The following is a 23,398-nucleotide window of genomic DNA, read 5'->3' on the forward strand; positions in this document are numbered from 1 at the left end:
AGGGGAAGATCCCTTTAACCCTGTCATGACATCATGATAATCCTGATTTATTTATAGAAATGTCAGAAAAGTTGTGGCTGTTATTCACGTCCTTGTCTCGTCTGTGATTGGACGCTCGTTCTCGCTGAAGTCCTGAGGTTCTACCGTAATAACACGTATATACAACTACAGCTCTGTCCATCCATCTTCTACCGCTTCATCCTCCACATGAGGCTCAATGTCAGCTGACATGTGTGTGTGTGTGTGTGTGTGTGTGTGCAGGGAGCAGGAGCTGAAGGTGCACCAGGCCAGGAGGAGCCTGGAGGAGGCGCTGATGGCCGATGGTTTGGCGCGGGCCGCCGAAAACACCAGGGAGCTTTTAGAGGGGAGGACAGCCTGAAGACAGACAGGTGAGAGAGAGACAGGGAAAATGTGAGCGACATCCAAGAGAAAACTTAACACAGGTTCTAGGTAGAGCTGCAACTAACGATCGATTAATCGTTTGGTTCATGAAATGTCAGAAAACGTTAAACCTGGAAATGACGATGTTCTCAAATGTCTTTGTTTTTGTCCTCAAACACAAAATGATTCACTTTGAATGATTTCTTTGTTATATGGAGCAAAGAAAGGATGACAATATTCACATTTCAGACGCTGAAACGATCAGAAATCTTGTTTTAATCATTCATCAATGATCAGAATAGGTGATCGAGCAATCATCGAGTCATTGTTTCAGCTCTAGTTCAAGGCCCTGGTAAACCTGGGTGTGTTTGCGTGAAGCTCCGCCCCATCACTAGGTGGAGTAAAGCCCTAGCTCACTGAGCAGAAGAAGAAGAAGAAGAAGAAGAAGAAGAAGAAGAAGAAGAAGAAGAAGAAGAAGAAGAAGAAGAAGAAGAAGAAGAAGAAGAAGAAGAAGAAGAAGAAGAAGAAGAAGAAGAAGAAGAAGAAGAAGAAGTCGACCTCCTCTGTAGTGTTGCTCTCTTCTCTGCGTCCACACTTGTACCGCCACCCGCTGGTGAAGTGTGGTACTACAGGACCTGGAGTATACCAGGGTCTGCGATATGTGACGCTGCAACCCGAGCCTTAGAGACACGTTAGTCAACTTTATTTCTACAGCACGTCCAAAAACAACAACCTAAACCTTAATGTGTCCATTATTTTGTCCCTAAATGAAGACGACGTTCCTCAAATGTCCTGTTCTGTCAAAAAACAGCAGAAAATATTCACTTTTAAGAAGCTGAAAACTCCAGAAAACACTCAAACTGAACAGTTGACTATTCATTTAGTTATGGATTCATATTGATTAATCATTGCAGTCCTAATGCAGTGTGTGTGTGTGTGTGTGTGTGAATGCTGATGTGTTTCTCTGTGTCTGATTAAAACTCAGCTGTGCAGCAGCAGACTAACACACTGTGTGTGTGTGTGTGTGTGTGTGTGTGATTGATGGGCTGTGAGCTTGTGTGTGTGTGTGAGTGTTGTTAGCTTATCACTTATATTTCCACTATGTGGACTCTGTAAACAAAACTAGATTAAAAAACATTTACTTTGAGAAGTTTACACGTTCATCCATCATCCTCCCATTTCTCCGGCTTTGCTTATCCAGGTGTCGGGGTTGCCGCGGCAACATGACAACAGAGTAAAGACTAGGAAGACTGTTTTCACTTGGTTTTTACACTTTACACAACAACAACAAGTCATGTTTGTTTGTAGAGTAAGAGATGGACTCACAGTTAAGCATCTTTTACATGGAGAACGTTGGCTAACCTGACATATGTGTGCGTCCATGTTTCAACCGATATAAATGGAACTTTGAGATGTTTGTCGTCACCATCGTCAACAATTGAGTGTCGTCTGCGTAGAACAAAACCCTGGCAATTGATATGATCACCATATTTAAGCTGCAATACGATATTATCACGAGTAGGGATCAGTGTCGGTCAAAATCACTGGATTGAATAAATTGGACAGATACAATCCAAATATCCTCTCTCCGTCTCTCTCCCTATATATATATATATATATATATATATATATATATATATATATGTATATGTATATATATATATATATATATATATGTGTATATGTACGTTCATAAATACGCTGAAATGATTGTATCGGACGAGTTTATGATATATCAGTAGATCCTTGAGTTTGTGTACTTGGCGCCATCTAGTGGACTGAAACGTCACTTGATTTTCTTTTTTATGCTAATGCGTTAAAAGTTTATTTGTAAATTATTTACTAAGACAAATTCAACACTTGATATCTTAAAAGAGACAAAATATCACTGTGCATAATATCACGATATTTTACTTCATTCACTCTGTCCTCTGAACATTATTTCTTTCACTCTGGCGCCGCCCCTCAGGACAAACGCTGACATGACAGGTACATCTGTAATTACTGCTCAATCTTCAGCGTGTGTTTAGTTTTGTAGATTCCTGCCGCTGTCATGATTTCTGTGTGTGTGTGTGTGTGGTATTTACACACACACACACACACACACACACGTATATATAAGGAGTGTTTTTAAGCACATTTGTTTTCTGTGGAGAGAAAAAAAACCCTCTTCCATTAATGCAGATTTATGCAGATTGGGCTGGATGGAAGTCGTTTGGGCGAAAAAGAGCCGCTGAGAGTTGACGAGTGATTACTAATGTGTTTTTATACAGAGAGAGAGAGGGGGGGGGGGGAGAGAGGGAGAGACTGTGTAGCATTTTAAATGTTTGCCAAAACCTCGGCCTGTTCACTTTGTTTCCTGCTGCTGTTCATTTATTTATTGGTGTTTTTATGGCTGAGCTGGTGTCGTCTCCTTCTCCTCTTCAGTCTTTACGTTCAGCGCTCACACACACACACACACACACACACACTGAACCAGAGAGGAAGCAAAAGCAGCTTTTTTCTAATAATAAACAAGTGTCGCTGTGTTGAAGCTGCCAGGAAAAAGCTGAGGAAGCAAAAACTGGCAAAAGACCAGCGTCTATGAAAAAAACTAAACACGTAGTTTTTCTATTTATTTTTATCACACAAGCACAACACAATACACAGTGAACACAGGTCCAACACAAAGAATGCAACTGATGTGCTGTACGCAGAGTTTACAGCTACTGCTAGTTTTCAATTCTTGTCCCTAGTTGAGCTTTTACATGAACAGTATAATTTATACATGGTAGACATGTTAAAACTACACTAAAACACAGAAATACACACTAAAACAACACTAAAACACAGAAATACACACTAAAACAACACTAAAACACAGCAATACACACTAAAACTACACTAGAATACAGTACTACACACTAAAACTACACTAAAACACAGAAATACACAGTAAAACACAGAAATACACACTAAAACAACACTAAAACACAGAAATACAAACTAAAACTACACTTAAACACAGAAATACAAACTAAAACTACACTAAAACAAAACTACACACTAAAACTGCACTAGAACACAGAACTGCACACTAAAACTACACTAAAACACAAAACTACACACAAAAACTACACTAAAACACAAAACAACACACTAAAACTACACTAGAATACAGAACTACACACTAAAACTACACTAAAACGCAGAAATACACACTAAAAATACACTAGAATACAGAACCACACTAAAACTACACTAGAATACAGAACTACACACTAAAACTACACTAGAATACAGAACTACACACTAAAACCGCACTAAAACACAGAACTAAACACTAAACTACACTAAAACACGGAACTACACACTAAACTACACTAAAACACGGAACTACACACTAAAACTACACTAAAACACGGAACTACACACTAAACTACACTAAAACACAGAACTACACACTAAACTACACTAAAAGACGGAACTACACAGAACTACACACTAAACTACCCTAAAATGAAAATACAACTACCTGCTAAACTGCAGTACACACTAGAGTAGAATACATATAAATAACAATTATCAAATGATAAATGTAAAACATCACCAGTACAATAAAATACGATAAAGCCAACGTACAACTTACAAGTTATATAAACCTTATTTTATTTATTTATGTTTCACACACACATAAATACAAGAAAATATAATCAGAAGATTAAACATAATTATCGTGTCTCGTATTTTCGGGCTAATTACGATAACTGAACCTCCCTAATGTTCCCACAGCTGAACTGTCGCTGAATTCTGAGACATTTACCTTCACTGCTCTTCTGTTTGTGTAATATGTTAACATCCAAACACGCACACACGCACACACACACACGCACACTGTGACGACCCTTTGTCTCGTTTAAGCACAAGGCAGAAAACGACTTCACTAAATATTAAAAACTGCTCTTTTAAATCAGTTTAAAGAAAATCTGCTCAAAACCAAAGAATTACACTGCTGAGACTGTGTGTGTGTGTGTGTGTGTGTGGTCATTTCTCCTGCAGGATTCTTTCTGCTGCTGTTAATTAGTGGATGTAGAGACACAAAGAATTATCTGCTTCAAAGTCATTCACTGCACTGATAACTGCTCAGTGTGTGTGTGTGTGTGTGTGTGTGTGTGTGTGTGTCTACTGTCACTCAGCCGCTTCAATTAAGCAGCAGATTATCATGATTTTCTAATTATTAGGGAGTAATTAAGACTGAGCCACTCATTGTCTTATTGAAAGGAACACACACACACACAGTCATGGAGTAAAACGATGACACACACAGAAAAAAACGCACGTCCTCCACAAGCCTGAAGAATTTCCATGAATTTAAATAAAATAACATCTTCACGTGTGTTTATATTCACGTGTGTTCATCTTCACGTGTGTTTATCTTCACGTGTGTTTATCTTCACGTGTGTTTATCTCCACGTGTGTTCATCTCCACGTGTGTTCATCTTCACGTGTGTTTATATTCACGTGTGTTTATCTTCACGTGTGTTCATCTTCACGTGTGTTCATCTTCACGTGTGTTCATCTTCACGTGTGTTTATCTTCACGTGTGTTTATCTCCACGTGTGTTCATCTCCACGTGTGTTCATCTTCACGTGTGTTTATATTCACGTGTGTTTATCTTCACGTGTGTTCATCTTCACGTGTGTTTATCTTCACGTGTGTTTATCTTCACGTGTGTTTATCTCCACGTGTGTTCATCTTCACGTGTGTTTATATTCACGTGTGTTTATCTTCAAACAGACACAACAAACTGAACTCCACAAAGAGGCTAACACTCAGGACGTTAGCTTAAAGTTAGCCTGAAGATGACACAGCTCATTTTCTAAAAAAATGAAGATTTAAGGTGATAAAGAAGTTTGAACTGTGGAGGAATTATAATAATTATTATTATTTTTATTAGAAGAAGAAGAATTTAAATAAAAAAAGGGAAAAGATAACTTTAGCGTTAGCTCTACAGTTGAATTAGAGGCTAAACGAAGGAGGAGGAAATCTTTGATCTCCCTCCTGCTGAGAGCGCTTCACTCTGCCGTCTTATTCATAATTACATTATTCCTCTCCGTCCCCAAAATCCGTCCCCCAGTCGTCTCATTATTGCAGCAGGTGGTGTCGCAGGGTTAATGGAGAAGCTAATAATTAGCGGCGAGGCTCTTCCCGTTGATGGGAGCAGAGTTTGGTGTTTATTGTTCCGCGGGAGGTCGTTTGAGCAGCAGAGGGTTTTTCTTTCTTTTTTTTTGTTTTGATTAAGTGGCTTTTATTGCGTCGAGCTTTAACGAGTCAATTCAGGTTCAGTGGAGGGACGCGGCGTCACAATTATAGTCACATTTCACCACGGACGCGACGCTAATAATGGTTCCTGGTGCTTCCACACGGACACAAATGTCCGACTCATGCTCGTCCTCAGAGACACTTTTAATGTCACACAAATCTTCACGGTGACACTCAAATTAAAGGGTGTTTTTTTTAATAGATACAGTGAAATATTGCAATTATTTTTTTTATTACTGATACAAATAAACGTTTTGTGGATTAGCATTAAAGAAAATAAATCCATGTTTCAGTCCACTGAAGTGCTCACTCTAACTCACTGGAGCTGTTTTGTGAGAGAATATCTATATGTATGATTACACAAAATAGTATTTGCGCGGCCACTTCCTGTTTATCAGTAAGCTCGTCTTATTCTTTTTCTGGTTAGCCAACAACGTAGTTGAGCATTTAGTGTATTTAGTGAATAGAATACATTTTTTTTAACTATCAAAAAAACTACAGAAATACGATACGAACATTTTCGATCAATATCACTAACGTTAGCTTACCTAGTCTGAGTTTCCCCTTAGTGACAACTGACAAACCAAAATAATTAAGTTTTAATGTTAAAGTTTTTTGTTTGTTTCATGGAGCAAAGAAACCTGAAAATCTTCATGTTTAAGAAGCTGAAAAATGAAAGAAACTTGTTTTTAATTATTAAAAAACACTGTCTGTTAATGATGTTTGAAAGTTGCTAAATACGTCTTTTTTTCCCTTTCTCTCCAGATTTCGTTCATTCACCAGCCTCAGGTTCTTCATCATCATCATCATCATCAAAATCAAAATCAAGACGACAAACCAAAACAACCACAGACTCAAGAAGAAAAAATGAAAATGCACTGATCCGTCTGTCTCAGCGGGCGACTTTTTACCGGACGACGTCGCAGCAGGCGTCCGTCGCCGTTGTCGAACGACTGCAGCAGAACCAGGAACCTCGCAGCAGCAGCAGCAGCAGCAGCAATAACACGTAAACTCACTTCACCAGCTCGAAAAACAACGACTGGAGCCTTTAATCCTCTTAGAGATTTCTAACTTTATCGCGTCTCAGTTTTTCAAAAATCAGGAAAATGTTTCTCTTCTATCTTGCGATTAAACCCAAAGTCAGGTTGCAAACTGCTGGACGGACTTTGCGAACTCTACTGAAATCCACCGTTCTGTCTTTGACCACTCGATGAGTCACATGATCGTCGCTTTTAAAGACGTCTTCAGGGCTTTTTTGTTTTTGAGTGAATGGTAAAAATTTTACATCAATATTAAATAAAAAATAAATGCTTATTTAAGATGAAAATTGACCTTTTAGATACCCTTAGAGGGATAGTTTGCGATGTCCTTTTTTTGAAGTGGGGGTCATGTCACGTTGTTATACAGTCATTCCGTTTTCACGCACAGTTAACACCGTTCAAACGAGCACAAAAACTATTTAGTGAATAAATGGTGTTTGCCTACACTGTACTAGGTGGCGCTATATCTGCTTTCAGCTTGTTAGCATTAGGTGTTTTTTCCCCATTGAAAAAAATTGTGATAAACTAAAATATCACAATATTTCATGGCATTATACTGTATCAGTGATTTTATGTGGGAGTTAAACCTCCAACCACTAGTTGGCAGCACACTTTTTGGCCCCCCCTTTGGCCCCTTCCACTCCACTCACTGTATATTGTCCATAGACTGTATATATGATAACAAAAATAAATAAATGGACGTAGGCTTCCACGTTTCCCCCCTGGTGCTGAATAGCCACCGGGGGGCGACTACACTGGTTGCAAAAAAGTGGAGTTAATAAGGCATGGCGGCCATTTTGGCAGGAAAACAGCTGATAAAGTGCAACACATGAGTGAACACCAGTGTGATTTAAATATTTTATATTTAAAATATTTAAATCTCAAAGCGGACGCAGCATAAATCAGTCAAATTCTCTGTGTGTTTTTAAAAAGTCTGAATTTAGACGGACTAACACGTTCATAAATCATGTTTATATAGAGTTTGTTGCTCAGGCTCACTTCCTGTGTGGAGAAGCAGCCAGGAGAGCTCAGTGAAACATTTTTTAAGCTGAAATGTTTGTTAAATGAAGATTATTTTCTCATTTGTGTCACGATGTGACGACGCCGGAGAAATCAAAGATTTTTTTAAATCGACTGCCGACGTTGTACAAACCCACTTCAAACATCAACAATCGCGCACTGTCCCTTTAAGAACATAAATACTGTCTGTGTACATTTGCTGGACTGGAGTCAAATAAAACAGTTATATTATTATTATTATTCACACGTGGTTTCCTGGTGTTGTTTCCTGGTGTCACTCGACCATGTTTTGTTTACGTGAGCGACGAGAGAAAGTCGCAATAAAGTCACGTTAGCACGTAGCATCGTAACGCACGAAACATTTTAAAGACACATGACACGTGCATGCACAAATTCATGAATATTAGAGTAAATTTAGGAAGTTAAAATGTAGTGAAGAGCCACTAGGGGGCGCCTCCACTGGTTTCAAGCACAATTTTGCACAGAAATTTTGAATTGTCTGCTGGTTTCCTTGAGTCAACCAAAGAGTAAAAATGTCTTGCAAAAGCCACCAGGGGGCGACTGTACGAGAATGAGCTTCTACCGCTCACTTAATTTCCAACGTCTCTAAACATTTTTTGTGATGAGTTAATGATCTCAATCAGCAAAATCAAAACAGACGCTTTTACTTTGAAATTCTGTAAAACATTACCATCATTTTAATTATTATCACGATGGAATATCGTGTTGCCGGTCTGATCCACTCATTTGTAACAAATGTACATAAAGTAAATATATATATTCTTACTCATAAATATCAATGTATGAAAATAATAATCACTCTTAATATAAATGTCATATCACACACACACTCGGTTCATACTGAATTAAGCACAGAACCCCCCCCCCCCCTTCCCCCGTGCCTGTGAGTAAAATCACCGCTCAGAGTCTCACGATGCTGTTTTCTCTGTTCCAAGCTTGGCACAAACCTGCTCTCAGTCCAGATGTTGGACTCTGTGACTGTGTGACTGTGTGTGTGTGTGTGTGTGTCTATTAAACACAGAGTGAGACAAACCAGGCTGCCAGCTCTGTCCTCATTTGCATCTGCTAATGGCTCAATGATGCCAGTTTCTGATCACTGCAACGACACATTTACATTCCTGCTTCACTGCCAGATGCTCTGTCTGTCTGTGTGTGTGTGTGTGTGTCCATGTGTGTGTGTGTGCGTGGTGTGTCGTCCGGGGATCCCTTCTCCGCTTCGTGTTCTGCATCAGAAAACGGCGACTAGGGGGCTGCTGCTCCTTCTTCTTCTTCTTCTTCTACTTCGAGGCTCCTCCGGCTCGTCTTCCCCTGAATCAGAGCCAGGAAGGACCGGAGCAGGGAGCGCTGCTGCGGCTGCGGCTGCTGCTGCTGCTGCTGCTGCTCCTCCTCCTCTTCCTCCTCCTCCTTCTTCTGCCGGGAGTTGAAATAAGGTAAATACTTTGGACTTGGGCAAAATGATAATGACAATGAATTACACTAATCTATTATCTTCTCACCTGAGGGGGAGAGGAAAGGTGTCTTTGCTTGTTCACCCTCTTCAGCAGCAGCCGTGGCTCATCTTCCTCCGGCTCATCTTCCTCCTCCTCTTCCTCTGAATCAGAGCCAGGAAGGACCGGAGCAGGGGGCTGCTGCTGCTGCTGCTCCTCCTCTTCCTCCTCCTCCCCCTCCTCAGTCCCAGAGGAGGAGTCTGTCTGAGGGTGGAGCAGGGCAGCGGGCCGCTGCTGTGGTGGTTGCTGCTCCTCCTCTTCCTCCTCCTCACTCCCAGATGAGGAGCTACTTGCAGGGGGTTGCGCAAGCAGCTGCCCAAGGCTCGGGCCCTGGCGACCCAGAGCTGCCTTCTTCAGCTCCCTCAGCTGTCTCTGAAGAGGGAAAAACAAACAGCAAAAGAAAACAGGACTACAATTATTGACAACGCAATGATTAAAGAAATTAAACATGGATAAAATGTATAATTGCTATGTTTTTTTTCATTCACTCACGGTGAGGTCAGCGTTGAGACGCGTCGCGGCGTCCAGCTTCCGTTCCAGCTCACGGACCCTTACCCTGGCATTCATGCACGTTTGGTTCCTGCAAAGGCCAGAAACCCCCTCCTCTGGGTCCTCATCTGCATCCGAGATGTCCAATAAGGACACCATCGGAGGTGTGGGGTTACTGGCCCTCAATTCTGCCAGCAATTTAAGGGCCGTCATCCGCTTTAAGGACAGCAGTTCAGCCTGAATCCGGCCAGCAGTTATGTCCCTGTGGGCCCTCAGGTGCTTTTCAGGGTTCAGCATGTAAGGTGAACACAGAGGGAGAGGGCAGGGCCCCGGTGGCACTCGGGTCCTCCCTGTTGCCAGATTATTTATAATGGCCCTCTCCCTCTGGTTCACCAAATTGTGGCTGAGCCTAAGGTGCTTGGCCACGGACACAAGGACCTTCCCACAAAGAGGGCACTCACCCTGTTTTTTAGGCTTTGTCATCTGAAAACGTAAAGGATGAAAAAGAAAAAAAAAACATGAACATTTTTTTTCTTATTAATATCATTATTATTATTATTGTTATTATTATTGTTATTATTATCTTTATTATGTTATTATTATTATTATTATCTTTATTATACTTTTGGTTATTATTATTATCTTTATTATACTTTAATTATTATTATAATTATTATTGTTATCTTTATTATACTTTTATTATTATTATTGTTATTATTATCTTTATTATGTCATCATTATTATTATTATTACAATTATTATTGTTATCTTTATTATACTATTATTATTATTATTGTTATTAGGGTATCACCAGTTACTATCTGCGTGTTCCCTGGCCATCACGTGAACAGCGCATGAACAGCGCATGACACTTAACAAGCACTTAATTGACGCGTCTTTATGGGACCTCGACAAAACTCGATGGAAAAACCCACTAAACACATTAAAAAACACCAAATGCGCACCTGACAAACATAACTAAACACAATAAACACATTTTGAGTGTTTAAATTATTATTATTACTATCATCATTATTTAATAATATGTTTTTATTATATTGTTATTATTATAATAATAATTATTATTAGTTTATTATTATTATTATTGTTGTTATTATTATTATTATTATTATCAGGGTATCACCAGTTGCTATCTGCGTGTTCCCTGGCCATCACGTGAACAGCGCATGACACTTAACAAGCACTTAATTGACGCGTCTTTATGGGACCTCGACAAAACTCGATGAAAAACCCACTAAACACATTAAAAAAACACCAAATGCGCACCTGACAAACATAACTAAACACAATAAACACATTTTGAGTGTTTAAATTATTATTATTACTAATATCATCATTATTTAATTTTTTATGATTATTAATATCATCAATATTTTTAAAACAGTACTTACGTTTGCAAATCAAACAAATTCTCTTCGTCTTCCTTCTCTCTCTTTCTCTCTCTTAAATTCAAGCACAATTCCAAATCCAGCTCCAGCTCATACCACCACTTATCACTCCTTTTCTCTCCCTCTCCTGCAGGTGCAGACGGGGAAGGGGTAGATGCAGAGGGGGGCGGGGTCACCTTGTAAAGCTACAGTTTACAACACAAGCGGCCCGTGTTCGATACCCGCGGGTCACTTTTCTGTAGAAAGAGCACAGTGGTCAGTATGTTCATCAAGAACTAAGGCCGATTCAGTGTGCAGAGTTTTGGACTTGTGCGACCTTCGGAAAGGCACCGCCCCCTCAATTACCTTTTCTTTTTTTTTTTAGATTTATCAATGAGGATAATGATATATTGTTAATTTTTCCTAAATTAACTAAGCAGTTATGTGGCTCACCTGGTAGAGCAACTGTTGTTCGTGTTCGAATCCCGGGAGTTCCTTTTCTGCAGAGAGAGCACAGTAGATGCTAAAACCCTCAGTTTTTGTAATAATTCATAAACGCATCGAGCCAGGAGTCTGATTTTCCACTATGTCGTGCGCCACACAGCCTCCTGTTGGGATTGTTTCGTCCCGTGGCTCTGGGGTCAAAGGTCGCCGCGTAGCGGCCTAAAAGACAGTCTGAAATTCAAACGTAAAAAAGGCAGGAAACTGTCTTTTCTTCAATAAATTCCAATAGACATTGAGCTTAGGGTCTGAAAATTCAGTATGTGTATCAGAGACATGTGCTGATCATTTATGGCCAGTTTCGGACCCGTGTGACCTTCGGAAAGGTCAAAGGTCAGCCGTTCGGGTGTGTTTTCCCACACACTATCCTGAATTCACCCAAAGCCCCAAATCTCCAGAATGGTTGGTGAGACATCCCGAGTTTTCCCAAAACCCCTGAATCTCCAGCACTGGGAGACATTCCGAGTTTGCCCAAGGCCCCCGAATCTCCAGCATTTAGCCGTTCCTTGGACGAGACATCCCGAGTTTTCCCAAGGCCCCTGAATCTCCAGGATTTACCCGAGTGCTACTAAGCACCTCAGGGTGAGGTTGTCTAGCCTGCGGCACTCTGGTAAGTGCTGGAAGTTTGGGGGGCCTCGGGTCAATTTATGATGCCCAGAGTAGTTGGTGGCACTCGGGTAAGTGCTGGAGATTCAGGGGGCCTTGGGCAAACTCGGGATGCGTCGCCCAAGGAACGGCTGAATGCTGGAGATTCGGGGGCCTTGGGCAAACTCGGAATGTCTCCCCGCGACACTGATGACTCCTGGAGATTCAGGGGCCTTGGGCAAACTCGGAATGTCTCCCCGCGACACTGATGACTCCTGGAGATTCAGGGGCCTTGGGAAAACTCGGGATGTCTCGCCCAAGGAACGGCTAAATGCTGGAGATTCGGGGGTCTTGGGCAAAGTCGGGATGTCCCAGCCCAAGCCCCCCTGGCTTTGACCCTATTTTGGTCAAGAGCTGCCCTCTATCGTCGAAAACGTGCTGGTGCAAGGAAAGGCCCCATAAATGAAGAAGGTCCCTCTTTTGGGGGCCTTACTGAATTCGGGGCCCAAAGCCCCAAATTTGAGGAACTCAAGTCACTTGAGGTGCCTTTTCGCCAGAAATATACTCAAAAAGTCGACTTCAGGATGCCTAAATTGACCAATTCCCTGGCGCTCAACTCGCAGTTTTATCTGGTAAAGCGAATGATTAGAGCACATATGTCAGAGTCAAGGCCCGGCCCGTGAATGAGTTATCTCTGGCCCGCGGGATGATATTTAATTACTATTAAAACCGGCCCGCAGTATTATGTGCCCGCAGCACCATAATACTACAAATCCCAAGATGCACTGCGAGTGCATTGCCGCATACCGAGTGCCCGCAAGCGAGCACGATCCCGCAAGCGAGCACGATCCCGCGTCTTCTCTTCATGAGCAGCAGAACAGTCACAGTGGAGGACTAAACATCGCCGTCAATTTTCATCTCCCTCTCCCCCAAAATGGCAAAAAGAAAGGTAGACGCTGAACACAGGGGGTTTCAAGACAGGTGGGAGGCAGAATACATGTTCACCGAAGTAAAAGGAAAGCCGTGTGTCTTGTGTGTGGAGACAGCGTGTCTGTTATGAAAGAATATAACTTAAGAAGGCACTATGAAACAACGAAACACACCGACGCACAGAAAGACAAATACAAGAATATGAACACAGAACAAAGGCTACAGAAGGTAGAAGAGTTAAAAAGAAATCTTTGAGCTTTGAAGGAAAATTACATTTTGCTGTTTACCTGTTAAAAAAAGAAGAAACGTTTTCAATTTGTTACTGAAAGAGCCTTGAGAAAATATTGCAACTGATTTTATTTATGTTTTGCTTAATTTAATTTAATTTAATTTAATTTAATTTAATTTAATTTAATTTAATTTAATTTAATTTAATTTAATTATTAATGTTAAGTGCAATATAGGCTGTGTTATTGGTATTGGTTCAATATGTGCAATAATTGCGAGTTTTAATAAACATTGAACCAGCCCGGCCCTCCACTTGTACCATTTTTTTTATTTTGGCCCCCCGTGTATTTGACTTTGACATGACTGGATTAGAGGATACGTTGTGACGACTTCAACGGGCCGTATCTCCATCCATTTTCAGGGCGAGCTGGAATTACCGCGGCTGCTGGCACCAGACTTGCCCTCCAATGGGTGCGCGGAAGGGTCAAACAAGTACAGATTTAAGCCCACTAACATGGGCGGGGTGAGGAGCTCAGGCTGGGGGGCAGAGAGCCAGAGAAGCGGGGCCCTGTGAGAAATTGCCTTGGTAGGCGCTCTCGCTCGGACAGAGGTCCTCCACCTTATCGCATGGAATCAACGGTGTCGCGTTGCCCCGGTCCCCGCCGAGGGCCGTGGGGCGTCCGATCCTGAATTTTCTCTGTCCTTCCTATTGTTTTTGCCCCTCGAAAAACCCGAGTTGCGCTAGTTCTCGGGACCGGGCCGAGCGCCGACCTCTGTCCGAGCGCGAGCGCCTATTTTCGGATTTCAACGAAAAAATGACGACTTCAACGGGCCGTATCTCGGTCTTTTCTCCACCTTCCAAGCGGCACTTGGAAGAAATTTCCGATTCGCGCCCCTGGTAGCCAAGGGTTAGGGTCCCGGGGGGGGAGGGAGCTGACCCCGCTCTCTGTTTTCCTCTTTCCCGTCTGCCTCGCGTTGCCCAGCGTCCGGCGTGGGCCTGGTACCTCCCCACGGCCCCTGATTCCCCGTTACCCATGGTCACCATGGTAGGCACACCAAAACGGCCTCGTGCCTCTGCGCAGGGGCCAGAGTAGTGGAGCCAAGGGCACTTTGAAGAAATTTCGAAAAGGTGGCACAAATGTCTGAACCTGTGGTTCCTCTCGTACTGAGCAGGATTCGGCGCACCACCGGCCCGTCTCGTCCCGCAACAGGCCTTCGCGTTGCTTTGTTTTCTGCACAGGGGCCTTAATTTAATTTAATTTAATTTAATTTAATTTAATTTAATTTAATTTAATTATTAATGTTAAGTGCAATATAGGCTGTGTTATTGGTATTGGTTCAATATGTGCAATAATTGCGAGTTTTAATAAACATTGAACCAGCCCGGCCCTCCACTTGTACCATTTTTTTTATTTGGGCCCTGGGCCCCTGCTTCTCTGGCTCTCTGACCCCGCCTCACCGGGTAAGTGAAAAAACGATAAGTAGTAGTAGTATTTCACCGGCGGCCGATCGGCCCGACGCTCCAGCGCCAAAGCTTTCAGACAGAGGTCAGAGGTCAGAAAATCAATGACAGCCGTGTGTGTTTGTGTAGTAAAAAGTTAGTTGCAGGTTTGTCGTCGCTACGTGACAAAGAAATCTGATGAGATGAAAGGAAGTTTGGATTTAAAATCATAAATAAAAACAGGAACATTTTTCACATAAGTTTATTTAAAATGATGAAAGTATCATCGCGGAGAATTTAAGACGATCTTTACTCTGTTTATAAAACATGAAGGTTTGCTCTTTATTTCTGTAGAAATCATGGATTTATTATCATTTCTGTCAAATTAACAGAGGGAAAGTAACTGTGAACGATGGATTTGAGGAAATGAAGATAAGTCGTCTTTGCTCTGAAGGTTCCAGACGTCGGTGACAAACCACATCCTTCTAGGTACGGGCTGAGGTCATGACCTTCACAGCGATGCACCCACGCCACCCTGGAACCACACACACACACACACACACACTGATGTCAGTGGTGTGTTTCACACACACACACACACACAGTGTCACATGATTAGGACTCACCAGGCTCTGATGCCGTTGGGATCCCGAACGACTCGTTTGGCACACTCGATCGCCACAGTGACGTCGTCCGTCAGGAGTTCTGCAAATTTCCCAAAAAAAATAACTTTTGACAGACCTGACAGACGATGAGAGGATGAACGCTGGCGACAGAAATCAACAACAGTATTTAACCGTCGGTAATTGAACAACATGGGTTTTACACGAAGTGAGTCCTCTTTCTTTCTACCCGTCTCTGCTGGGAATGACAAATGTGTCTGTGCTATGCGCTACTTCCTGTTTCCACTCTTGTTTTATGACCGTTAGCGTAAAACTTTGTACGTCATTTTATAGGAATGACGACTAAAATCGGGCAGCCCGTGGTCTAGTGGAAAGGGAACTTCAGGGTGCAGGGAACTGGAGGATTAGCGGTTTGAATCCCGACAGATCAAGGGCTTGGGTACCTCTGAGCAAAGTACCCAATCCCTGTTGCTCCCCATTGATTGGGTTAACTGGACCACTATAAAGTGACCCCAGCCACAGGGGGGCAGTATACTCCGAGTGCCTGGTCCCAATCCCGGAGGAATGGTCATACACTTGTTGGCACTCCTGGCTTTGCTGCAAGAAGACCCTGGTTTATGGCTTGGTGGGAATAGGGGCCTCCCCGGGTTCCCTCCCACAGTCACAGATTTGGGGATTAGGCAAATTGACCGTGGAAGTGGATGGTTGTTTGTGTCTATGCAGCCCCCAAGATGGACTGGTGACCTGTCCAGGGTGTACTCCACCTTGTGCCCTATGTCAGTTGGGGTTGGCACCCGGTGTGACCACATTAGAGAGTTAAAAACTGTGTGTTTAACTTTAAAAAGTGTTCAGGTGAGGTGCTTCATCACTGACCGCTGCACTTGATTCCACACGCGTTTTCCGTGACTCCTTGGCCGTTGTCGCACCACCAGCGGCTGTTGATCTGGAAGATGCCGTAGTCAGTGGTTCCGTCAGTGTTGAGGTTGGTGGTTTGGGTGTTGTAGTGAGACTCCCACTGGCTCAGGCAAACCCCTGCCACAGACACACAGATCTGTCTACCACAGAGGTCTCAAACCTGTGGCCCATGGGCAATGATGATGATGATGCAATATCATCATCCACACCCTACTGCACTGTTGCTTTTCCTCAAGAAACTGGACTTTTCTGCCCCTTACTGACCAGACTGGATACTCAGTGGCCCCCAGGTCATTGGAGTCCCCCGATCTAATAACACGTTAATAATTAAATATAATATGGTTAGGTTTCCAGTAGAATTCTGGTTGTCGGTGATGCCGATGAACTCTCGATTGCAAAATGTCAACATAACGCTGGCCAAATTGCGAAATCTTGAGGCTTCAAAACGGGAGTTTGGATTCCTGTGGGCGACATCACGACTGGTTGCCTCTTGATATTGTCTTTGCATATGTTACAAATTTTTGTAAAAACTGACTATTTTGCCCAATATATCGCCTTGTTTACAGCATCCCACTATATCACAATATATCGTATCGCCACCCCTGTTTTGGGACATGCGACGTATCACTGATGAACGGCCCTACCTGATACTGGCTTACATCATTTAACTTTCAGCAAGGAAGTAAATTCACAAATTCTCCCCCAGTAAATGACAGAATTTTGTGCATGTGCTGCAATGTAAGTGTAAGTGAACAAGACACTGTTTTCACAGACTGACTCACAGTCGGCGAGGCTGTTGCCCCTGTAGCCGTCCATCCCGCTCCTCTTCAGAAGTCGGGCCCATTCACAGCGCTCAAAGATTTTCGCGCCACTAAGTGCGACCAAGAACAGAAACACCAGACACCTCATGATGAACGTTGACGATTTTTTCCCCCAAAAGCTGCTGCTCTGTCCTTTTACTGTCTAAAACTCCAACAACAGCCACTGCTGTGACTGCACTGTTTGTTTTTTTGTGTTATCAGTTTTATGTAACGCAAAGGTCCAACGAGGTGAAGGCCAGTCACTGCTGCGGATGGCACAATTTACTCAACAGATAAAATCAATAAAAGGAAAGAAAACCTGTCTTTAAAACAAATTAACTTCTGTGCAACCTGACTATCAACAGCTCACTTAAAACTAGGGTGGGCAGCAGTAATTTCTGGAGAATTACTGATTCACCAAAAGTGTTTGTGTACGACCAATGAACACAGGGTGGAATCTTTGTCAAATCAACATTTTATTGTGGTTTTAAAATCAGCATCATGAATTTATAACCATGAATAAGAGACGTGGCTCTGCAGGTTCCAGACGTCGGTTAAACTCCACATCCACTCACGAAGTAGCTCAGGTCACGACCCTCACAGTGACGCCCCCAGGAAACCCTGGAACCAGTCAGACACAGACAGACAGTTTGACACACACTCACACAGTCTGTGTGTTAGTGAATCCCATGATCAGGACTCACCAGGCGTTCATGCCATTGTGATACTGAACGACATATTTGGCACACTTGATCGCCGCAACGGCGTCGTCCTTCAGGAGTTCTGCAAATTAAAAAAACAAATCAAGTTCTTACATTAGAGATGATGCATTTGCACATTCTGCGCACGCATTACTTTTCTTTGAGGGATTGACCCTTCAGAGGGTGCAACCATTAGCCAACAAGCATGACAAAATTAAAAAAAAATCAATGACCTAATCAGTTGCAGACAAATTTAATTGTCGATAACTGTTGACATGCTTTAGAATACCATTTTTGCCCAACCGCGAAGGATCCACAGGTTGGATCCTCTAAAAGATGCAATCGACGGAGGCGGCAACCTTTGTGGGCTGATATGATTTAACTGCGTCTATGCATATAAGGCGTACAGAGACAATCGTTCAGTCCTTCCCTTTTATTGCAGAAGGTGCAGGATTCACTAAAACATATTACCACTTCTTCTAGCGTGTGGGTTTCGCTGGCTAACACACGAAAAGCTAACGGAGAAGCTAAAAACACAAGGCAACACACACTCCCGGGGGCTGTTCTTACTCTGAGGTAAAAAAAAGAGACAACTGTAGAGGACAAGATTTCACATGCAAATGATGCCACACAGTGGCTGCAAGTGTATACTGCAGGCGTGAACCAAACAACAAAAAAACCATTACAGAATACAACCACTTCCTCTCTTTTAACCATTACTTAAAGCATTACTAAAATAATAATAATAATTCAAATCAATAAGTATGAAAGAAAGTTACAACATGGGCGACCATAACCCAGAATCCGTAGCACCTTGAATCTGGGGTGTTGGAGAAGGGAAACATCTAAATCATGCAGGGCACTGGGTCCTGAGGACCAGGATTGAGAAACACTGTCCTGATAATACACCTCTGTCGACCGCATCCTTTGGAGGATCCAGCCTGTGGATTGGGACATAGCCTTTGTCTGTTCCCTGTCACTTCCTGATCTGTACCTGGATCGGGTTTCAGGTATCAGGAAGTAATGCTGTGTTTCCAGTTCAGTGTTGTTCTGGTTTGGAAGCGTTGGGTCAGGCTTGTGTTTCGCTCAGAACAGTACCTTTACTTGGTAGTTGGGGTGTGGACTGTGCCTGATGGCCCCCTCGTGTGACATAGTACTGGTACGATGACAACAAATGAAGACAATGAACCTGACATGAAAGACAACAATGGAGGACGTCCAGCAGCTCTTTTTTCCTGATCAGTTTGTGGCTGTTTGTCTCAACAAGACATCAAACCCACGCACACACACAGGGAGAACATGCAAACTCCATGCAGAAAGGCCCTTGTTCCAACCGGGGCTCGAACCCGGGTCTGCTCGCTGCAAGGCAAGAGCGCTAACCACTAACCACTAAACTTCATTTATTAATTTATTTCTATTAAAATATACAATACAAATAATACAATGTGGAAAATAGATATATTACAGCATTGTAGAGTAGTATATATATGTATATATGTATATATATATATACATATATGTATGTTTATATATTCATATATGTGTATGTATATATATGTATGTATATATTTATATACACATTACTCTATAAATATAAAACGTGTACAAATATATACTACTCTACATATCTAATATTTACATATTAAATTTAAATACAGATACAATGACCGTGCGACTTATATATAAATCTAAAATTCCAAGTTAAAATAAATAAAACATTAATAATATACAAACTTTCAAACTGTCAGGTCAAAACGTTTCCATTAAAAACAAAATAACACGTCAACAACAAATCTATGGATCACACCGAGCATCTAATGACAGCGACGTCTGAGCCAGCGGATCATTTCATCAGGACAGGCCGAGGTAACGCTGCTCTGTGCCGGGCACAGTGAGCGCCGAGCGTCCGCAGAGGCGGAGCTTATCACCTCCGACAAACGTCACTGCCAAACTATAAATACGTCATACCCTGCCCGGCCAAAAAAAAAATAGCCTTTAGCTTTGATTACTCACTCATTCACTGTGGCATTGTTTCCATAAGCTACTGCAATGTCACAAGATTTATTTCCGTCCAGTGTTGCATTCATTTTTCACCAAGATCTTGTGTTGATGATGGGAGAGTCAGGCCACTGAGCAAAGCCTTCTCCAGCACATCCCAGAGATTCTCAGTGGGGTTAAGGTCTGGACTCTATGGTGAAAATGATGTCTCATGCTCCCTGAACCACTCTTTCACTATTTGAGCCTGATGAATCCTGGCATTGTCATCTTGGAATATGCCCATGTCATCAGGGAAGAAACAAATGGATTGATGGAATAATCTGGTCATTCATTATGTTCAGGTAGTCAGCTGACCTCATTCTTTGGACACATAATGTTGCTGAACCTAGACCTGACCAACTGCCAAGACTACCAACAATAAACAGCTACTGTAAAAAGGTTTTTTTCTTAACACACAAACCACATGTTTGAATTCTAAATGACTCATTTCTCGCCTCAAATGATGTTAAAACTTAAAACAGAAAAATATTTATTTCAGATTTATATTTTTATTATTTGTTGCTATGCTCCGCCGAAATGTATTCTGGGATACATGGCCATCCCAAGTACGCTTAAGTCACCTCTGATGCATACTTGGTAAAAATGGGCAGAGCGAGAACACATCCGGGTTTGAGAACCGTCCTCGCTGTTTACTTACTTGAGAATTGGAACAGCACTTGGACTGAGGCTGAAGAAGTTTTCATAAGTACGGAAGTACGCACAAGTATGCACAAGTACGCACAAGTACGGATATTGAGAAACAGCCTTTGATCTTAGCAGCGTCAGCAGGAAGCTGTCATATAGTAGAAAGGTAGCAAGGCTACTTTTAGAAGAGGTTTTTGACCGATGAATAGAGAAGTAATCCGACCGCTACGGAGTTGCCGACCCGTCTGAACGACGTAGTTAATGAATATCCCGGTGAGTTAGCTGTTAGCACACATGGTCAACTAGCACTCTGGTTGTGATAACTTTGTAATATATTTATAGCTTGACACTGTGGATTATTTATGTTAGAAAAACAGTCGGGATAAGCTCATAACCTGTTGATATTGTAAATGTTTATTTGGAAAAAAATTTGTGAAAATGTCAAAAGAAAGTGCTAAGTAATGGTCTGATAATTCAGTTAACCTGAGCAGACACAGTCAATGTTATGTGGTTATGCATTGTGTGAAAATGTTCTTTGTAAGCTATTTTATTAAGCTTGATATAATGCAAAGTTAAAGAGTGTGTGAGTGAAATGTTATTATGTGTGATATTGTGTGTAACACCAAAAAAACAACACACAATGTGGACTATTAATAAGGACAATCAATGATTTTCCTGCACATCTTGTGCAGGCTGGTTTTTTTGTTGAGCGGTTCTACAGATGTGATTGAGTTGCACAAGCTGCCTTCATCTCGCTGCCTTCTGGTTTCCACCTCATCATCCCCCTCATCACTGCTCACTGGATCTTCAGTCATCATCTCCACCATCTTCAGATCCCATCTTTTCACCTCATTCTACAATTTTCTTCACTCGTCAACCACAATGAACAGCCTTTCTCATAAAGGGTGGTAGGAAACTTGAGTGCACTCAAGGGAAACAAAACAAACTGAAACATTCATAAACTTGGGTTGACTGATTCATATTTACATTGTTGATTTGTTTTTTTCATTGAGATCTCTCTTTTTTTTGTTTTGTTTTGTTTTATGAATGTTTGGGTCCCAACATTCACTGGTTTTGAACATAATCGTTCAGCTAATTTTCACTGCAAGGTTTAACTCATTTAGTTGCCCTATTTGTTCCGGTGGTAATTTACATGCAATTGGGCCAGATGTGTATGTAAATTTGGTTCATGTATGTTATAAGCAGAACACATTGGAAGTTATTGTTAACTAAAAGTGAATACAATAAGGAAGTAAAACAACAGTAACATTTAAGGAAGAAACAATACAGTGATTTCAAAGTATTCAGTTGTTGGTGTGAATTATTACGGGAAGGATTTAAGGGTTTTATGTACTCTACTGTTCTATATTAATGCTGGTCTCCTCCTAGAACCTAGATCATACCTGCATCGTTGTGGGTTACATGTCCAACTCACATGACCTGAAAATGTGTCTTTGTTGTTAAAAATGTTGAGTGAGGTGATTCACCACTGACCGCTGCAGTTGACTCGACATAAATTTGAAGTGTGCCCCTGGCCGTCGTAACACCAATAGTAGCTGTTGACCTGGAAGATGCCATAGCAGGTGGAGCCGTCAGAGTCGTGGTTGGTGGCTTTGGTGTTATAATACGACTCGCTCTGGGTCAAACAAAGCCCTGTAGAGTGAACAGGAAGATTTAACAGGATTTCTCAGGCAAAAACTGTCCCTGGATTACTGCAGTCCACACACAAATGCTTTGAAAGGAGACAAACAGAAGTATGAGTTAAGGTGTACATGCTAGTTGCTGCAGGTTCGTCTCTTTTCGATTTAGCCTACGCAGTTTTAAAGACATAGCCCCTGAATTTAGACACAGTGACAGTTACGACGGCATACTAGGGCCAAATATGAAAAAGTAAATAAAATACGTACCCGGGGGGGGGGGGAAATATTTCAAGAAAAAAGTTGCAGATTTACGAGATTAATAGTAACAAATCTACTAGAAAAGAAATCGCAGATTGATGAGATTAAAAGTAGCAAATCTAATAGAAAGGAAATCGCAAATTGGCGAGATTAAAAGTAGCAAATCTACGAGAAAAAAAGTTGCAGATTTATGTCGGAAAAATATTGTTTTATTTTTGTCAAGCATCCTCAAGACACCACAGACGCTGCCTGGTAGGCAGGGAATGCCACACTGACTTTTTTCTCGTAGATTTGCTACTTTTTTCATACTTGGCGCTAACATGCCATCGTAGACAGTGGAGGATAAAGTGGTAGAAAATGGTGACAAATGGCTAAATTAAGTAAGAAGGCCGTTTACTCACAGTCGCTGATGCTGTAGCCTTTATAGCCGTCCATCCCCTGCGCCTTCAGCATTCGCGCCCATTCACAGCGTTCCAAGAATTTAGCGCTGCTCAGCGCCACCAACAGCATAAACACCAGACACTTCATGATGAATGAGGGTCTCTCTCCCAAAGCTGCTGCTGTTGCTCCGTCCTTTTATTGTCAAGAAGCTCGACGCTAACAGCTGATGCTGCAACTGCACTTTGTTTGTTTTTCCAAGTCTATTATCAGTTTTGCTCTGACACTGTGAATGTTGCTCACAACTGCACACGGTACATTTTAATCTTCAGATAAAAGGATTCACACGGAAGATAACCAATAAGATGTGCCAATGTGGGCGGAGCCTTTCCGGAAAACATAACGCTTTCCTCAGCTAATCTGTTGAGTATGAAGCATCTGCGTCTCTCCACACTTATCTGGTGGGAGGGGCTAAGGAAAGAGAGCCTCCGCCTCCAAATGATAATTAATTCGACCATCAGTGATTTTTGTATCAAACTTTCCAAACTTGTCCTTGTTGAGAACTCCCGTCAGCAAAGATTTGTCCTCC

General features: G+C 42.0%; 4 protein-coding genes across 4 annotated transcripts in view; 1 reads left to right on the forward strand and 3 right to left on the reverse strand.

Annotated features, from left to right (window-relative positions):
* mbd2 (methyl-CpG binding domain protein 2) overlaps positions 1–7,986 on the forward strand; it is a 17,626-nt gene extending 9,640 nt beyond the window's left edge. The window contains exons 6-7 of the mRNA XM_058617399.1: positions 262–389; positions 6,448–7,986. Of these exons, the coding sequence (XP_058473382.1) occupies positions 262–379 (118 nt within the window). The 3' untranslated portion in view covers positions 380–389; positions 6,448–7,986. The remainder of the gene's footprint in view (positions 1–261; positions 390–6,447) is intronic.
* A 1,177-nt stretch (positions 7,987–9,163) lies between these two features.
* LOC131446267 (ABC transporter F family member 4-like) lies at positions 9,164–10,075 on the reverse strand. The gene is made up of 2 exons (XM_058617400.1): positions 9,743–10,075; positions 9,164–9,622 (listed from the first exon to the last, which is right to left on the reverse strand). The coding sequence occupies exons 1-2, from the start codon at positions 10,034–10,036 to the stop codon at positions 9,248–9,250; spliced, it is 669 nt and encodes a 222-aa protein (XP_058473383.1). The 5' UTR covers positions 10,037–10,075; the 3' UTR covers positions 9,164–9,247.
* A 4,983-nt stretch (positions 10,076–15,058) lies between these two features.
* Positions 15,059–17,355, reverse strand: LOC131446323 (lysozyme C-like). Its single transcript, XM_058617479.1, has 4 exons — positions 17,133–17,355; positions 16,309–16,467; positions 15,439–15,517; positions 15,059–15,347 (listed from the first exon to the last, which is right to left on the reverse strand). Exons 1-4 carry the CDS (start codon positions 17,257–17,259, stop codon positions 15,170–15,172), a joined length of 543 nt encoding a protein of 180 aa, XP_058473462.1. The 5' UTR covers positions 17,260–17,355; the 3' UTR covers positions 15,059–15,169.
* Positions 17,356–17,606: 251 nt separating this feature from the next.
* Positions 17,607–22,963, reverse strand: LOC131446384 (lysozyme C-like). The gene is made up of 4 exons (XM_058617571.1): positions 22,833–22,963; positions 22,028–22,186; positions 17,855–17,933; positions 17,607–17,771 (listed from the first exon to the last, which is right to left on the reverse strand). Exons 1-4 carry the CDS (start codon positions 22,957–22,959, stop codon positions 17,705–17,707), a joined length of 432 nt encoding a protein of 143 aa, XP_058473554.1. The 5' UTR covers positions 22,960–22,963; the 3' UTR covers positions 17,607–17,704.
* Between the last annotated feature and the right edge of the window lie 435 nt (positions 22,964–23,398).

Source organism: Solea solea, chromosome 19 (genome assembly GCF_958295425.1).
Source record: "Solea solea chromosome 19, fSolSol10.1, whole genome shotgun sequence".
NCBI classification, from domain to species: domain Eukaryota; kingdom Metazoa; phylum Chordata; class Actinopteri; order Pleuronectiformes; family Soleidae; genus Solea; species Solea solea.